The sequence below is a fragment of the Mesoplodon mirus genome (assembly GCF_964341445.2).
Source record: "Mesoplodon mirus genome assembly, chromosome: 11".
NCBI lineage: Eukaryota > Metazoa > Chordata > Mammalia > Artiodactyla > Ziphiidae > Mesoplodon > Mesoplodon mirus.
In genome coordinates, this window is record NC_138987.1 from 74,726,761 (window position 1) to 74,746,640 (window position 19,880).

The 19,880-nt window shown below is 38.6% G+C and overlaps 1 protein-coding gene across 1 annotated transcript in view; it reads left to right on the forward strand.

Annotated features, from left to right (window-relative positions):
- The window catches only part of CPNE8 (copine 8), a gene marked incomplete at its 3' end in the record, with an annotated part of 339,332 nt that overhangs the window by 173,753 nt on the left and 145,699 nt on the right, over positions 1 to 19,880 (forward strand). The window contains exon 9 of the mRNA XM_082635327.1: positions 19,052 to 19,155. Coding sequence (XP_082491453.1) covers positions 19,052 to 19,155 — 104 coding nt within the window. The remainder of the gene's footprint in view (positions 1 to 19,051; positions 19,156 to 19,880) is intronic.

A 19,880-nucleotide genomic window follows, 5' to 3' on the forward strand; every position in this document is an offset into this window, starting at 1 on the left:
ACCTAACAGCATACACAAAAATAAACTCAAAATTGATTAAAGACCTAAATGTAAGACCAGACACTATAAAACACTTAGAGGAAAATCACTCTTTGACATAAACCACAGCGAGATATTTTTTGACCCACCTCCTAGAGTAAAGAAAATAAAAATAAAAACAAATGGGACCTAATTAAACTTAAAAGCTTTTGCACAGAAAGGGAAACCATAAACAAGATGAAAAGGCAACCCTCAGAGCGGGAGAAAATATTTGCTAACAAAGCAACAGACAAAGGATTAATCTCCAAAATATACAAACAGCTTGTGGAGCTCAATATCAAAAAAACAAACAACCCAATTAAAAGTTAAGCAGAAGACCTAAATAGACATTTCACCAAAGAAGACATACAGATGGCCAAGAGGAACATGAAAAGTTGCTCATCACTGACTATTAGAGAAATACAAATCAAAACTACAGTGAGGTATTACACCAGTCAGAATGGCCATCATCAAAAAATAATTTTGGAGAGGGTGTGGAGAAAAGGGAACCCTCCTGCACTGTTGGTGGGAATGTAAATTGATACAGCCACTATGGAGAACAGTATGGAGGTTCCTTAAAAAACTAAAAATAGAACTACCATATGACCCAGCAATCCCACTACTGGACATGTACTCTGAGAAAACCATAATTCAAATAGAGACATCTACCCCAGTGTTCACTGCAGCACTATTTACAATAGCCAGGACCTGGAAACAACCTAAACGTCCAGCACATATATACAATAGAATAATACTCAGCCAATAAAAAGGACGAAATCAGGTCATTTGTAGAGGCATAGGTGGACCTAGAGTCTGTCATACAGAGTGAAGTAAGCCAGAAAAAAAAACCAAATATCGTATATTAACACATATATGTGGAATCTAGAAAACGGGTACAGCTGAACCTATTTGCAGGCAGGAACAGAGACATAGACATAGAGAACAGACATGTGGACACAGGGGGAAGGGGAGGATGGGACAAATTGGGAAACTAGGATTGACATATATGCACTACCGTGTGTAAAATAGATAGCTAGAGAGAACATGCTGTAAAGCACAGGAAGCTCAGCTCGGTGCTCTGTGACGACCTAGATGGGTGGGATGGGGGTGGGGAGTGGGAGGGAGGTCCAAGAAGGACGGGATATAAGTATACATATAGTTGATTCACTTTATTGTACAGCAGAAACTAACACAACATTGCAAAACAATTATACTACAATACAAAAATAAGTTAAAAAAAAAACAACACAGACTTCCGGGTAAGATGGCGGAAGAGTAAGACGCGGAGATCACCTTCCTCCCCACGGATACACCAGAAATACAGCTACACGTGGAACAACTCCTACAGAACACCTACTGAACGCTGGCAGAAGACCCCAGACCTCCCAAAAGGCAAGAAACTCCCCACATACCTGGGTAGGGCAAAGCGGAGAGATCCACACACAGAGGATCGGTGCCAAGCGGCACTCACCAGCCCGAGAGGCTTGTCTGCTCACCCGCCGGGGTGCGCAGCGCTGGAAGCTGAGGCTCGGGCTTCGGTCAGAGCGCAGGGAGAGGACTGGGGCTGGCGGCGAGAACTCAGCCTGAAGGGGGCTAATGTGCCACAGCTAGCCGGGAGGGAGTCCGTGAAAACTCTGGAGCTGCCGAAGAGGCAAGAGACTTTTTCTTCCCTCTTGGTTTCCTGGTGCGCGAGGAGAGGGGATTAAGAGCGCTGCTTAAAGGGGCTCCACAGACGGGCGCGAGTCGCGACTGAAAGCGCGGAGCCCAGTGACGGGCGCGGGACGCTGGGGCTGCTGCTGCTGCCGCCAAGAAGCCTGTGTGCGAGCGCAGGTCACTGCCCACACCGCCCTTCGGGGAGCCTGTGCAGCCCGCCACTGCCGGGGTCCCGGGATCCAGGGGCGGCTTCCCTGGGAGAACGCACGGCGCGCCTCGGGCTGGTGCAACGTCACGCCGACCTCTGCCGCTGCAGGCTCGCCCCGCACTCCGTGCCCCTCCCTCCCTCCCGGCCTGAGTGAGCCAGAGTCCCCGAAGAGGCTGCTCCTTTAACCCTGTCCTATCTGAGCGAAGAGCAGACGCCCTCCGGCTACCTACACGCAGAGGCGGGGCCAAATCCAAAGCTGAGACCCAGGAGCTGTGAGAACAAAGAAGAGAAAGGGAAACCTCTCCCAGCAGCCTCAGAAGCAGCGGATTAAAGCTCCACAATCAACTTGATGTATCCTGCATCTGTGGAATACATGAATAGACAACACATCATCCCAAATTGAGGAGCCCGGAGTCAGTGCTGTGCCTCTGAGGTGGGAGAGCCAACTTCAGGACACTGGTCCACAAGAGACCTCCCAGCTCCACATAATATCAAACGGCGAAAATCTTCCAGAGATCTCCATCTCAACACCAGCACCCAGCTTCACTCAACGACCAGCAGGCTACAGTGCTGGACACCCTGAGCCAAACAACTAGCAAGACAGGAACACAACGCCACCCATTAGCAGAGAGGTGGCCTAAAATCATAAAAAGTCCACAGACACCCCAAAACACACCACCAGACGTGGACCTGCCCACCAGAAAGACAAGATCCAGCCTCATCCACCAGAACACAGGCACTAGTCCCCTCCACCAGGAAGCCTACACAACCCACTAAACCAACCTTAGCCACTGGGGACAGACACCAAAAACAACAGGAGCTACGAACCTGCAGCCTGCAAAAAGGAGACCCCAAACACAGTAACATAAGCAAAATGAGAAGACAGAAAAACACACAGCAGGAGAAGGAGCAAGATAAAAACCCACCAGGCCTAACAAATGAAGAGGTAATAGGCAGTCTACCTGAAAAAGAATTCAGAATAATGATGGTAAAGATGATCCAAGATTCTATTTCCCAGATCCAAAATCTTGGAAATAGAATAGACAAAATGCAAGAAACAGTTAACAAGGACCTAGAAGAACTAAAGATGAATCAAGCATCGATTAAAAACACAATAAATGAAATAAAAAATACTCTAGATGGGATCAATAGCAGAATAACTGAGGCAGAGGAACGGATAAGTGAGGTGGAAGATAAAATAGTGGAAATAACTGCTGCAGAGCAAAATAAAGAAAAAAGAATGAAAAGAACAGAGGACAGTCTCAGAGACCTCTGGGACAACATTAAACGCACCAACATTCGAATTATAGGGGTTCCAGAAGAAGAAGAGAAAAAGAAAGGGACTGAGAAAATATTTGAAGAGATTATAGTTGAAAACTTCCCTAATATGGGAAAGGAAATAGTTAATCAAGTCCAGGAGGCACAGAGAGTCCCATACAGAATAAATCCAAGGAGAAATACGCCAAGACACATATTAATCAAACTGTCAAAAATTAAACACAAAGAAATCATATTAAAAGCAGCAAGGCAAAAACAACAAATAACACACAAGGGAATCCCCATCAGGATAACAGCTGATCTCTCAGCAGAAACTCTACAAGCCAGAAGGGAGTGGCAGGACATAATTAAAGTGATGAAGGAGAAAAACCTGCAACCAAGATTACTCTACCCAGCAAGGATCTCATTCAGATTTGATGGAGAAATTAAAACGTTTACAGACAAGCAAAAGCTGAGAGAGTTCAGCACCACCAAACCAGCTTTACAACAAATGCTAAAGGAACTTCTCTAGGCAAGAAACACAACAGAAGGAATATACCTACAATAATGAACCCAAAACAATTAAGAAAATGGGAATAGGAACATACATATCGATAATTACCTTAAATGTAAATGGACTAAATGCTCCCACCAAAAGACACAGAGTGGCTGAATGGATACAAAAACAAGACCCATCTATATGCTGTCTACAAGAGACCCACTTCAGACCTAGAGACACATACAGACTGAAAGTAAGGGGATGGAAAAAGATATTCCATGCAAATGGAAACCAAAAGAAAGCTGGAGTAGCAATTCTCATATCAGACAAAATAGACTTTAAAATAAGGACTACTAGAAGAGACAAAGAAGGACACTACATAATGATCAAGGGATCGATCCAAGAAGAAGATATAACAATTGTAAATATTTATGCACCAAACATAGGAGCACCTCAATACATAAGGCAAATACTAACAGCCATAAAAGGAGAAATCGACAGTAACACAATCATAGTAGGGGACTTTAACACCCCACTTTCACCAATGGACAGATCATCCAAAATGAAAATAAATAAGGAAAAACAAGCTTTAAATGATACATTAAACAAGATGGACTTAATTGATATTTATAGGACATTCCATCCAAAAACAACAGAATACACATTTTTCTCAAGTGCTCATGGAACATTCTCCAGGATAGATCATATCTTGGGTCACAAATCAAGCCTTGGTAAATTTAAGAAAATTGAAATTGTATCAAGCATCTTTTCCGACCACAATGCTATGAGACTAGATATCAATTACAGGAAAAGATCTGTAAAAAATACAAACACATGGAGGCTAAACAATACACTACTTAATAACGAAGTGATCACTGAAGAAATCAAAGAGGAAATTAAAAAATACCTAGAAACAAATGACAATGGAGACACGACGACCCAAAACCTATGGGATGCAGCAAAAGCAGTTCTAAGAGGGAAGTTTATAGCAATACAATCCCACCTTAAGAAACAGGAAACATCTCGAATAAATAACCTAACCTTGCACCTAAAGCAATTAGAGAAAGAAGAACAAAAACATCCCAAAGTTAGCAGAAGGAAAGAAATCATAAAAATCAGATCAGAAATAAATGAAAAAGAAATGAAGGAAACGATAGCAAAGATCAATAAAACTAAAAGCTGGTTCTTTGAGAAGATAAACTAAATTGATAAACCATTAGCCAGACTCATCAAGAAAAAAAGGGAGAAGACTCAAATCAATAGAATTAGAAATGAAAAAGGAGAAGTAACAACTGACACTACAGAAATACAAAAGATCATGAGAGATTACTATAAGCAACTCTATGCCAATAAAATGGACAACCTGGAAGAAATGGACAAATTCTTAGAAATGCACAACCTGCCAAGAGTGAATCAGGAAGAAATAGAAAATATGAACAGACCAATCACAAGCACTGAAATTGAAACTGTGATAAAAAATCTTCCAACAAACAAAAGCCCAGGACCAGATGGCTTCACAGGCGAATTCTATCAAGCATTTAGAGAAGAGCTAACACCTATCCTTCTGAAACTCTTCCAAAATATAGCAGAGGGAGGAACACTCCCAAACTCATTCTACGAGGCCACCATCACCTTGATACCAAAACCAGGCAAGGATGTCACAAAGAAAGAAAACTACAGGCCAATATCACTGATGAACATAGATGCAAAAATCCTCAACAAAATACTAGCAAACAGAATCCAACAGCACATTAAAAGGATCATACACCATGATCAAGTGGGGTTTATTCCAGGAATGCAAGGATTCTTCAATATACGCAAATCAATCAACGTGATACACCATATTAACAAATTGAAGGAGAAAAACCATATGATCATCTCAATAGATGCAGAGAAAGCTTTCGACAAAATTCAACACCCATTTATGATAAAAACCCTGCAGAAAGTAGGCATAGAGGGAACTTTCCTCAATATAATAAAGGCCATATATGACAAACCCACAGCCAGCATCGTCCTCAATGGTGAAAAACTGAAACCATTTCCACTAAGATCAGGAACTAGACAAGGTTGCCCACTTTCACCACTCTTATTCAACCTAGTTTTGGAAGTTTTAGCCACAGCAATCAGAGAAGAAAAGGAAATAAAAGGAATCCAAATTGGAAAAGAAGAAGTAAAGCTGTCACTGTTTGCAGATGACATGATACTATACATAGAGAATCCTAAAGATGCTACCAGAAAACTACTAGAGTTAATCAATGAATTTGGTAAAGTTGCAGGATACAAAATTAATGCACAGAAATCTCTGGCATTCCTATATACTGATGATGAAAAATCTGAAAGTGAAATCAAGGAAACACTCCCATTTACCATTGCAACAAAAAGAATAAAATATCTAGGAATAAACCTACCTAAGGACACAAAAGACCTGTATGCAGAAAAGTATAAGACACTGATGAAAGAAATTAAAGATGATACAAATAGATGGAGAGATGTACCATGTTCTTGGATTGGAAGAATCAACATTGTGAAAATGACTCTACTACCCAAAGCAATCTACAGGTTCAATGCAATCCCTATCAAACTACCACTGGCATTTTTCACAGAACTAGAACAAAAAATTTCACAATTTGTATGGAAACACAAAAGACCCCGAATAGCCAAAGCAATCTTGAGAACGAAAAATGGAGCTGGAGGAATCAGGCTCCCTGACTTCAGACTATACTACAAAGCTACAGTAATCAAGACAGTGTGGTACTGGCACAAAAACAGAAAGATAGATCAATGGAACAGGATAGAAAGCCCAGAGTTAAACCCACGGACATATGGTCACCTTATCTTTGATAAAGGAGGCAGGAATGTACAGTGGAGAAAGGACAGTCTCTTCAATAAGTGGTGCTGGGAAAACTGGATAGGGACATGTAAAAGTATGAGATTAGATCACTCCCTAACACCATACACAAAAATAAGCTCAAAATGGATTAAAGACCTAAATGTAAGGCCAGACACTATCAAACTCTTAGAGGAACACATAGGCAGAACACTCTATGACATAAATCACAGCAAGATCCTTTTGGACCCACCTCCTAGAGAAATGGAAATAAAGACAAAAATAAACACATGGGACCTAATGAAACTTAAAAGCTTTTGCACAGCAAAGGAAACCATAAACAAGACCAAAAGACAACCCTCAGAATGGGAGAAAATATTTGCAAATGAAGCAACTGACAAAGGATTAATCTCCAAAATTTATAAGCAGCTCATGCAGCTCAATAACAAAAAAACAAACAACCCAATCCAAAAATGGGCAGAAGACCTAAATAGACATTTCTCCACAGAAGATATACAGACTGCCAACAAACACATGAAAGGATGCTCAACATCTTTACTCATTAGAGAAATGCAAATCAAAACTACAATGAGATATCATCTCACACCAGTCAGAATGGCCATCATCAAAAAATCTAGAAACAATAAATGCTGGAGAGGGTGTGGAAAAATGGGAACACTCTTGCACTGCTGGTGGGAATGTGAATTGGTACAGCCGCTATGGAGAATGGTATGGAGGTTCCTTAAAAAACTACAAATAGAACTACCATATGACCCAGCAATCCCACTACTGGGCATATACCCTGAGAAAACCATAATTCAAAAAGAGACATGTACCAAAATGTTCATAGCAGCCCTATTTACAGTAGTCAGGACATGGAAACAACCTAAGTGTCCATCATCGGATGAATGGATAAAGAAGATGTGGCACATATATACAATGGAATATTACTCAGCCATAAAAAGAAATGAAATTGAGCTATTTGTAATGAGGTGGATAGACCTAGAGTCTGTCATACAGAGTGAAGTAAGTCAGAAAGAGAAAGACAAATACTGTATGCTAACACATATATATGGAATTTAAGAAAAAAAAATGTCATGAAGAACATAGGGGTAAGACAGGAATAAAGACACAGACCTACTATAGAATGGACTTGAGGATATGGGGAGGGGGAAGGGTAAGCTGTGACAAAGTGAAAGAGCGGCATGGACATATATACACTACCAAACGTGAGGTAGATAGCTAGTGGGAAGCAGCCGCATAGCACAGGGAGGTCAGCTCGGTACTTTGTGACCGCCTGGAGGGGTGGGATAGGGAGGGTGGGAGGGAGACGCAAAAGGGAGGGGTTATTGAAACATATGTATATGTATAACTGATTAAATTTGTTATAAAAAAAATGGGAGAAAATAAAAAATATATGCATAAAAAAAAAACCAAAATATTATTGCTTATTGACAATGCACCTGGTCACACAAGAGCTCTGATGGAGATGTACAAGATTGACGTTGCTTTCATGCTTGCTAACACAACACTCATTATTCAACCCGAGGCTCAAGTAGTAAATTCGACTTTCAAGTCTTGTTATTTAAGAAATAATACATTTCCTAAAGCCACAGCTGCCACAGATAGTGATTCCTCTGATGGATCTGGGCAACGTCAATTGAAAACCTTCTGGAAAGGATTCACCATTCTAGATGACATTAAGAACATTCGTGGGGAGAAGCCCAAATATCGACATTAACAGGAGTTTGGAAGAAGTTGATTCCAACCCTCACAGATGGATAACTTTGAGGGGTTTAAGACTGCAGTGGAGGAAGTAACTGCTGATGTTGTGGAAATGGCAAAATAATTAGAATAGGAAGTGGACCCTGAAGATGTGACTGAATTGCTGCAATCTCATGACAAGACTTAAATGGATGACAGGTTGCATCTTATGGATGAGTAATGAAAGTGGTTTCTTGAGATGGAGTCTACTGGTGAAGATGTTGTGAAGATTGTTGAAAGGACAACAAAGGATTTAGAGTATTACATAAGTTTAGTTGACAAAGACACAGCAGGGTTTGAGTGGGTCCACTCTGATTTTGAAAGAAGTTCTAACTACGGGTAAAATGCTATCAAACAGCATTGCATGCTACAGAGAAATCAATCCTGAAAGGACAAGTCAATTGATGGGGCAAATTTCACTGTTGTCTTATTTTAAGAAATCGCTACAGCCGCCCCAACCTTCAACAACCACCACCCTGATCAGTTAGAAGCCATCAGCATCGAGGCAAGACTCTCCACCAACAAAAAGATTGTGACTCACTGAAGGCTCACATGATAGTTAGCATTTTTAGCAACTGAGTATTTTTAAATTAAGGTATGTACATTTCTTTCTTAGACATAATGCTATTGCACACTTAATAGACAACAGTATTACCTCCTCCAGATGGTTACTTTGCAGAATTAAAAATAGGCCATATTTGAGAAATGGGTAAATTATAAATTTATACAAATGTGTATTTTCAGTGTGGTAATCCTAATTATCTCAACCATGGTTTATTTCAAATATAACTTTTGTGATATATTTTGTCAAATTCTAGAGTAAGAATTAAAGTAATTTTGAAGTCATATTGGAAATGTTTCTTCACTCAGTATTTTTAAGGTAGCTTGAAATTGTCCACAAAGAATATTTTTCATTCTGATTGATTGATTCAAAAATATTCACAAAATGTATAATGTGCTAGTCCCTGGAAAGGAAGCTTGGAATACAATGGCAAGAAAAAACAACAAGCAGCCCTTGTCCTTTTCTCAAATAAACATGTAGTTTGTGGAAAAGATGGATATTAATCAGATGACTGTATAGGTAAATATTTCATGATGTGTTCTAAGTGATAAATATGAGAGAGTACCATGGAGAATCATAATTTATATTGGGTGGAGGTAACTCTGGGTCTCTTTGAGAAATTTCCATTTTAGCTTAGACCCAAGTAATGGTTTGTCAGCCAAAGGGTAAGATTTCCAACAGAGCACACAGCTTGTATAGGGCCCAAAGAGGGAAAGAGTGTGTCTGGTGTGTGTTAGTTAGCAAGGGGATGGGAGTGGGGGAATGATTGAGCTAAAACTTTGCCAGATAAAGGTGGAAAAGGCTGCTCAGAGTTTGTTTGGTGTTGGGCTTTTGTAGACAATGTTAAAGATTCTGTGTTTATCCTAAATGCAAGGGAAAGCCTTGAGTAATTTTAAGTTATGAACAAAATTAATTTCTTTGATGTTTTAAGTCCATTACTCTCTCTGCTGAATGGAGAATCGATTGGATAGGTCCAAGAAGGTGGATCTATGGATTGGATAGGTGGAAGGAGAGAAAGGAATAAATGCCAATGTGCATGTCCAGGTGAGAGAAGAGGTTGGCTTGGACTAAGGTGGTGCCTGTGTAGCTGGATTGAAGATTTGAGAAATTTTTTAGAGATAGAATTATGCAACTTGATGATGGATTGGATAAAATGTCAGGAAAGGGAAGAGTCAAGGACAACTTCCTTGAGCACTTTATGTGGATGATGAGTCACTCATTGAGTTGGGAAAAATTACTGGAGAAACAACTTTGATTTGAACTTGTTAGAAATGCCTCTGAACATTTAAATGGATTTCTTCAATAGGAAGTTTGTTACACTGGTGTGGAGTATTAAAGAAAGGTCTTAAAATTCTCTCAGGGTGGCATTAAGCATAAGAGTTTAAAAAAAAAAAACTGTAATGATGCTTGTATACTTCTAGAAGTAGTAAATGCTTATTTTTTCCCCAGAAATTAGACTTCTTTTGTGTTTGATAGAGGTGGAATCTCTCTTAAGTTATTAACCTGAGTAATTACAAAAAACATTTTCCCCAAGTTTATATCATTTGGTGCATTGAAAGAAATATTTTCTCTTGAGTCAGTTATTCATTTTGCAAGCCTTATGAAATATAATTTGAAAAACTACAATTTGGTATTACATTTACCAGTGATCATATGAAAATTCATGTTTAAATAATATTTAGTCTCTCTGAAGTTTTAGTCAGCATTTATATGAAATATATACATTTCAGGATTCTACTATATATTTTAAGTATATCAGAATGTTTTATGGTAATTTGTGTTTTGTTTTAGGGGCTTTGGAAAAATGTCTTAAAGGAGTGATTTATTTCTGTGGCAAGAACAATAAAAAAAATTTGCACTTAAAAAAAATGAACACTGTCTTTGTCCCATGTTCTTGGAAAACCACTTTCTCCTAAGGGCATTTTAATATATGTGAAGATGCTTAATAAGTATTTCTGAACTCTGCAAAATGAAGTGGTGAATTAACGTTTTCGCCAAGTAATATTTTAAACTGTGACTTCTTGATTTAATGTGAATTACTTTGACCCTCCACCCACTTCAAAAATTGTTAACATCTCCTTTCAGTTAAAAAAACAAACAAATCTAAAATACTGATTTTAATTTTTAAATTACTATATAATTTATACCCTTTAAATATTGCTTATCATCATTGAATAATGTTTAACTTCCTTGATTCATGATACCTCATCTTGTTTACCTTTAAGCTAAATCATGTAGGATATGAGTGCTTGAGTCTATAAATTGATAAAAATGATTGGTTTGACAAAATAATTAACATACAAGTAAGTGATTTAAATTACAGGTGAAAATGAAAGTGCTTTACTTTACTTCAAGAACTATATAATATGTTATTTTGAAATTTAGCTATTTAGAAATTGTGGTACACTTTTATATAATTAAAAAGGAACCTTTTTTCCCCTTCAGATAGCAAACTGTATTGTCAGTTGGGATCTGTCTTTTGCTTCATCTAATCATCTAATGAATCTCAACATCTAATACATGGTACATACATTGCTTAGTAAATATTTCCTTAGGAAATAAAAAAAAATTTTTTTCTAAAAATGTGCACCTGAATAACTGAAGATAAAAATAGTGACCTTGCATTATAATATTGGGTACATAGAATTATCCAGTTTAATAGCACTTTTCTGGGGCAGGAAATGTTGAAGGGTTTTAATAAGTAATAGTTCTGTGACAAGAACAAAAACTTCCAAGAGTCAATTTTTTAGTTTTATAGTCCTTTAAAAACAATTTTATGTTGTCTGGAATTTTCCCACATTAGACCATTTGTATTAAAATGGAAAAATTTGTTTTCTTATAAAGTCTTGATTGTGATCTGCAGATTCTAGTTATACTTCACCCAGGTGTTTTTTTTTTTTTAACATCTTTATTGGAGTATAATTGCTTTACAATGGTGTGTTAGTTTCTGCTTTATAACAAAGTGAATCAGTTATACATATACATAAGTTCCCATATCGCTTGCCTCTTGCATGGCCCTCCCTCCCACCCTCCCTATCCCACCCCTCTAGGTGGTCACAAAGCACCGAGCTGATCTCCCTGTGCCATGCGACTGCTTCCCACTAGCTAGCTATTTTACATTTGGTAGTATATATGTATGTACATACCACTCTCTCACTTTGTCACAGCTTACCCTTCCCCCTCCCCATATCCTCAAGTACATTCTCTAGTAGGTCTGTGTCTTTATTCCTGTCTTACCCCTAGGATCTTCATGACCTTTTTTTCCCCCTTAGATTCCATATATATCTGTTAGCATACAGTATTTGTCTTTCTCTTTCTGGCTTACGTCACTCTGTATGACAGACTCTAGGTGCATCCACCTCACTACAAAGAACTCAATTTCGTTTCTTTTCATGTCTGAGCAATATTCCATTGTATATATGTGCCATATTTTCTTTATCCATTCATCCAGTAATGGACATTTAGGTTGCTTCCGTGTCCTGGCTATTGTAAATAGAGCTGCAGTTAACATTTTGGTACATGACTCTTTTTGAATTATGGTTTTCTCAGGGTATATGCCCAGTAGTGGAATTGCTGGGTCGTATGATAGTTCTATTTGTAGTTTTTTAAGGAAACTCCATACTGTTCTCCATAGTGGCTGTATCAATTTACATTCCCACCAGCAGTCCAAGACTGTTCCCTTTTCTCCACACCCTATCCATCATTTATTTCTGGATTTTTTGATGATGGCCATTCTGACTGGTGTGAGATGATATCTCATTGTAGTTTTGATTTGCATTTCTCTAATGATTAATGATGTTGAGCATTCTTTCATGTGTTTGTTGACAATCTGTATATCTTCCTTAGAGAAATGTCTATTTAGGTCTTCTGCCCATTTTTGGATTGGGTTGTTTGTTTCTTTTGTTATTGAGCTGCTTGTAAATTTTGGAGATTAATCCTTTGTCAGTTGCTTCATTTGCAAATATTTTCCCCCATTTTGAGGGTTGTCTTTTGGTCTTGTTTATGGTTTCCTTTGCTGCGCAAAAGCTTTTAAGTTTCATTAGGTCCCATTTCTTTTTATTTCCATTTCTATAGGAGGTGGGTCAAAAATGATCTTGCTGTGATTTCTGTCATAGAGTGTTCTGCCTATGTTTTCCTCTAAGAGTTTGATAGTGTCTGACCTTACATTTAGATATTTAATCCATTTTGAGGTTATTTTTGTGTATGGTGCTAGGGAGTGTTCTAACCTGATACCTTTACATATACCTGTCCAGTTTTCCCAGCACCACTTATTGAAGAGGCTGTCTTTTCTCCACTGTATATGCTTGCTTCCTTTATCAAAGATAAGGTAACCATATGTGCATGGAGTTATCTCTGGGCTTTCTATCCAGTTCCATTGATCTATATTTCTGTTTTTGTGCCAGTACCATACTGTCTTGATTAATGTAGCTTTGTAGTATAGTCTGAAGTCAGGGAGCCTGATTCCTCCAACTCCATTTTTCATTCTCAAGATTGCTCTTGATATTCGGGGTCTTTTGTGTTTCCATACAAATAGTGAAATTTTTTGTGTTAGATCTCTGAAAAATGCCAGTGGTAGTTTGATAGGGATTGCATTGAATCTGTAGATTGTTGTGGGTACTAGAGTCGTTTTTACAATGTTGATTCTTCCAAGCCAAGAAAATGGTATATGTCTCCATCTATTTGTATCATCTTTAATTCCTTTCATCATTGTCTTATAATTTTCTGCATACAGGTCTTTTGTCTCCTTAGGTAGGTTTATTCCTAGATGTTTTATCCTTTTTGTTGCAGTGGTAAATGGGAGTGTTTTCTTAATTTCATTTTCAAATTTTTCATCCTTAGTGTATAGGAATGCCAGAAATTTCTGTGCATTAATTTTTTATCCTGATACTTTAACAAATTCATTGATTAGCTATAGTAGTTTTCTGGTAGCATCTTTGGGATTCTCTATGTATACTATCATGATATCTGCAAACAGTGACAGCTTTACTTCTTTTTGGATTTGGATTCCTTTTATTTCTTTTTCTTCTCTGATTGCTGTGGCTAAAACTTCCAAAACTATGTTGAATAAGAGAGGTGAGAATGGACAACCTAGTCTTGTTCCTGATCTTAGTGGAAATGGTCTCAGTTTTTCACCATGTAGGGCGATGTTGGCTGTGGGTTTGTCATATATGGCCTTTATTATGTTGAGGAAATTTCCCTCTATGCCTACTTTTGCAGGGTTTTGTCATAAATGCGTGTTGAATTTTGTCAGAAGCTTTCTCTGCATCTATTGAGATGATCATATGGTTGTTCTTCAATTTGTTAATATGGTGTATCACATTGAGTGATTTGCATATCTTGAAGAATCCTTGCATTCCTAGAATAAACCACACTTGATCGTGGTATATGATCCTTTTAATGTGCTGTTGGATTCTGTTTGTTAGTATTTTGTTGAGGATTTTTGCATCTATGTTCATCAGTGATATTGGCCTGTAGTTTTCTTTCTTTGTGACATCTTTTTCTGGTTTTGGTATCAGGGTAATTGTGGCCTCGTAGAATGAGTTTGGGAGTGTTCCTCCCTCTGCTATATTTTGGAAGAGTTTGAGAAGGGTAGGTGTCAGTTCTTCTCTAAATGTTTGATAGAATTCGCCTGTGAAGCCAACTGGTCCTGAGCTTTTGTTTGTTGGAAGATTTTAAATCATAGTCTCAATTTCAGTGCCTGTGATTGGTCTATTCATATTTTCTATTTCATCCTGATTCAGTCTTGGCAGGTTGTGCATTTCTAAGAATTTGTCCATTTCTTCCAGGTTGTCCATTTTATTGGCATAGAGTTGCTTGTAGTAATCTCTCATGATCTTTTGTATTTCTGCAATGTCAGTTGTTACTTCTCCTTTTTCATTTCCAATTCTAATCAGTTGAGTCTTCTCCCTTTTTTTCTGATTAGTCTGGCTAATGTTTTATCAATTTTGTTTATCTTCCAAAGGAATCAGCTTTTAGTTTTATTGATCTTGGCTATCATTTCCTTCATTTCTTTTTCATTTATTTCTGATCTGATCTTTATTATTTCTTTCTTTCTCCTAACTGTGGGGTTTTTTTGTTCTTCTTTCTCTAATTGCTTTAGGTGCAAGGTAAGGTTGTTTATTCGAGATGTTTCCTATTTCTTAAGGTAAGATTGTATTGGTATAAACTTCCCTCTTAGAACTGCTTTTGCTGCATCACATAGGATTTCGGCCATTGTGTCTCCATTGTCATTTGTTTCTGGGTATTTTTTTATTTCCTCTTTGATTTCTTCAGTGCTCACTTCGTTATTAAGTAATGTATTGTTTAGCTTCCATGTGTTTGTATTTTTTACAGATCTTTTCCTGTAATTGATATCTAGTCTCATAGCTTTGTGGTGGGAAAAGATACGTGATATGATTTCAGTTTTCTTAAGATTACCAAGGCTTGATTTGTGACCCAAGATATGATCTATCCTGGAGAATGTTCCATGAGCACTTGAGAAAAATGTGTATTCTGTTGTTTTTGGATGGAAAGTCCTATAAATATCAATTAAGTCCATCTTTTTTAATGTATCATTTAAAGCTTGTGTTTCCTTATTTATTTTCACTTTGGATGACCTGTCCATTGGTGAAAGTGGGGTGTTAGCATCCCCTACTATGATTGTGTTACTATTGATTTCCTCTTTTATGGCTGTTAACATTTGTCTTATATATTGAGGTGCTCCTATGTTGGGTGCATAAATATTTACAATTGTTATATCTTCTTCTTGGATCGATCCCTTGATCATTATATAGTGTCCTTCTTTGTCTCTTGTAATAGGGTTTATTTTAAACTCTATTTTATCTGATATGAGAATTGCTACTCTAGCTTTCTTTCTTTCTTTCTTTCTTTTTTTTTTTTTTTTTTTTTTTTTTGCAGTACGTGGACCTCTCACTCTTGTGGCCTCTCCTGTTGTGGAGCACAGGCTCTGACATGCAGGCTCAGTTGCCATGGCTCACGGGTGCATCCACTCTGTGGCATGTGGGATCTTCCCGGACAAGGGCATGAACCCATGTCCCCTGCATCATCAGGCAGACTCTCAAACACTGCTCCACCAGGGAAGCCCCCCAGCTTTCTTCTGATTTCCATTTCCATGGAATATATTTTTCCATCCCCTCACTTTCAGTCTGTATGTGTCCCTAGGTGTAAAGTGGGTCTCTTGTAGACAGCATATATATGGGTCTTGTTTTTGTATCCATTCAGGCAATCTGTGTCTTTTGGTGAAAGCATTTAGTCCATTTCCATTTAAGGTAATTATTGATATGTATGTTCCTATTCCCATTTTCTTAATTGTTTTGGGTTTGTTATTGTAGGTATATTCCTTCTCTTGTGTTTCCTGCCTAGAGAAGTTCCTTTAGCATTTGTTGTAAAGCTGGTTTGGTGGTGCTGAACTTTCTCAGTTTTTGCTTGTCTGTAAAGCTTTTAATTTCTCCATCAAATCTGAATGAGATCCTTGCTGGGTAGAGTAATCTTGGTTGTAGGTTTTTCTCCTTCATCTCTTTAAATATGTTCTGCCACTCCCTTCTGGCTTGCAGAGTTTCTGGTGAAAGATCAGCTCTTAACCTTATGGGGATTCCCTTATGTGTTATTTGTTTTTCTTTCCCTTGCTGATTTTAATATGTTTTCTTTGTATTTAATTTTTGACAGTTTGCTTTATATGTGTCTTTGTGTGTTTCTCCTTGGATTTTCCTGTATGGGATTCTCTGTGCTTCCTGGACTTGATTAAGTATTTCCTTTCCCATATTAGGGAAGTTTTCAACTATAACATCTTCAAATATTTTCTGAGTCCCTTTCTTTTTCTCTTCTTCTTGTGGAACCTTTATAATTCAAATGTTGGTGCATTTAATGTTGTCCCAGAGGTCTCTGAGACTGTCCTCAGTACTTTTCATTCTTTTTTCTTTATTTTGCTCTGCAGTAGTTATTCCACTATTTTATTTTCGAGGTCTCTTATCCGTTCTTCTGCCTCAGTTATTCTGCTTTTGATCCCTTGTAGAGTATTTTTAATTTCATTTATTGTGTTGTCCATCGTTGCTTGTTTCCTTTTTAGTTCTAGGTCCTTGTTAAATGTTTCTTGTCTTTGCTCCATTCTATTTCCAAGATTTTGGATCATCTTTACTATCATTATTCTGAATTCTTTTTCAGGTATACTGCCTATTTTCTCTTCATTTGTTAGGTTTGGTGGGTTTTATCTTACTCCTTCATCTGCTGTGTGTTTTTCTGTCTTCTCATTTTGCTTATCTTACTGTGTTTGGGGTCTCCTGTTTGCAGGCTGCAGGTCTGTAGTTCCCCTTGTTTTTGGTGTTTGTCCCCAGTGGCTAATGTTGGTTCTGTGCATTGTTTAGGCTTCCTGGTGGAGGGGCCTATTGCCTGTGTTCTGGTGGATGAGCCTGGATGCTGTCTTTGTGTTGGACCGGTCCACGTCTGCTCATGTGTTTTGTGGTTTCTGTGGCCTTATTATGATTTCAGGCAGCCTGTCTGCTAATGGGTGGCATTGTGTTCCTGTCTTGCTAGTTGTTTGGCATATGGTGTCCAGCACTGTAGCTTGCTGGTTTTTGAGTGAAGTTGGGTGCTGGTGTTGAGATGGAGATCTCTGGGAGATTTTCGCTGTTTGATATTACATGGAGCTGAGAAATCTCTTGTAGACCAGTGTCCTGAAGTTGGCTCCTCTTCCTCAGAGGCACAGCACTGACTCCTGGGTGCAGCACCAAGAGCCTTTCATCCACACGGCTCAGAATTAAAGGGATAAAAAGTAGAAAGTACAAAAGAGGATAAAATTTAAAAAAGTAAGATAAAATAAAAGTTATTATAATAAAAAATAATTATTAAGAAAATAAAGTTTTTAAATAAAAACAAAAAGAACAAAACAACAACAGCAACAAAAATGGACGGACAGAACCCTAGGATAAATGGTGAAAGCAAAACTATACAGACAAAATCTCACACAGAAGCATACACATACACACTCACAAAAAGGGGAAAAAGGGAAAAAGTAATATATCTTGGTCCCAAAGTCCACCTCCTCAATTTGGGATGACTCGTTGTCTATTCAGTTGTTCCACAGATGCAGGGTACATCAAGTTGGTTGTGGAGATTTAATCCACTTCTCCTGAGGCTGCTGGGAGAAATTTCCCTTTCTCTTCTTTGTTCACACAGCTCCCAGGGTTCAACTTTGGATTTGGCCCTGCCTCAGCGTTTAGGTCACCAGAGAGCATCTGTTCTTCACTCACACAGGACGGGGTTAAAAGGGCAGCACTTCGGGGCTCTGGCTCACTCAGACCAGGGTTAGGGAGGGGCAGAGAGTGCGGGGCAAGCCTGCGGCAGCAGAGGCCAATGGGACGTTGCACCAGCCTGAGGCGGGCGTGTGTTCTCCCTGGGAAGTTTTCCCTGGATCACAGGACCCTGGCAGTGGCGGGCCGCACAGGTTCCTGAGAGGCAGGTGTGGATAGTGACCTGTGCTTGCACACAGGCTTCTTGGTGGTGGCAGCATCGGCCTTAGCATCTCATGCCTGTCTCTGGGGTCTGCGCTGTTAGCCACAGCTCACGCCTGTCTCTGGAGCTCCTTTAAGCAGCACTCTTAATCCCCTCTCCTCATGCACCAAGAATCAAAGAGGGAAGAAAAAGTCTCTTGCCTCTTTGGCAGGTCCAGACTTTTTCCCGGACTCCCTCCGGATAGCCGTGGTGCACTAACCCCTTCAGGCTGTGTTCCCACAGCCAGTCCTCTCCCTGCTATCTGTCCGAAGCTGGACCCTCAGCTCCCAGGCCCTGCCCACCCCAGCAGTGAGCAGTCAAGCCTCTCGGGCTGGTGAATTCTGGTCGGCAATGATCCTCTGTGCGGCAATCTCTCTGCTTTTCCCTCCACACCCCTGTTGCTGTGCTCTCCTCCATGGCTCCGAAGCTTCCCCCCTCTGCCACCCACTGTCTCCATCCATGAAGGGGCTTCCTAGTGTGTGGAAACCTTTCCTCCTTCACAGCTCCCTTCCACTGGTGCAAGTCCCATCCCTACTGTTTTGTCTCTGTTTATTCTTTTCTCTTTTGCTACCCAGGTACGTGGGGAGTTTCTTTCCTTTTGGGAGGTCTGAGGTCTTCTACCAGCATTCAGAGGGTGTTCTGTAGGAGTTGTTCCACATGTAGATGTATTTCTGATGTATCTGTTGGGAGGAAGGTGATCTCCACGTCTTTCTCTTCCAGCATCTTCTCCCTCTCCTTCACCCAGGTTTTGAGCTGTTCTATTAATTTTGTTTGTAGGATGCTGTTCTGATGCAATTTTGTGCGAACAAATTGGACAAGAAGGACTTCTTTGGAAAATCAGATCCTTTTCTTGTATTTTATCGAAGTAATGAAGATGGCAGGTAGATTTATATTTTATGAATTTTAAGGCTATTATAAGTATGACGTTAAATTATCACTTTTTCTCAGATATTCATATTAAATTGATAAACAGTAAAATATTTTGTTATTCAAAAATTGATTTGATTTTTTATTCTCAATAATAAAATGTAACTTTTTAGGCATTTTATATGTTTTGTTTGATATTTATAATGAATGATTTTCAGCTTCATAGAAACATTTCCTCTTTACTTTTCCTAAATTTATATTATTGCCTTAATAGAATGGAAGATTTACATGTTTGTGGAAATCTAAAATTATGAAACTAAAGTATTTTGTTATAGAATTGAACCCTTAAGCCAATTTCTTGGAGAGGAATATGGAGTTTAGGGGTTGCTTTTTATACTACAGGGTTTTTTCAATGATATCTAACACTCAGGAAAATTTTTCATTACCCTCTAGTAATTTGAATATTTTACCAGTTACAGTTAGACTGGTTTCTTTGTGATTTGAAAATGTATTATAGAGTTATAATTTATTTTAATTTTTTATTGAAGTATAGTTGATATTCAATATTATATGCTACAGGTGTACAATATAGTTATTCACAATTTTTAAAGATTGCACTTCATTTATAATTATATTACAATATTGGCTACATTCCCTGTATTGTACTATATCCTTGTAGCTTATTTTATACAAAATAGTTTGTACCTCTTATTCCCCTACCCCAACATTGCTCCTCCTC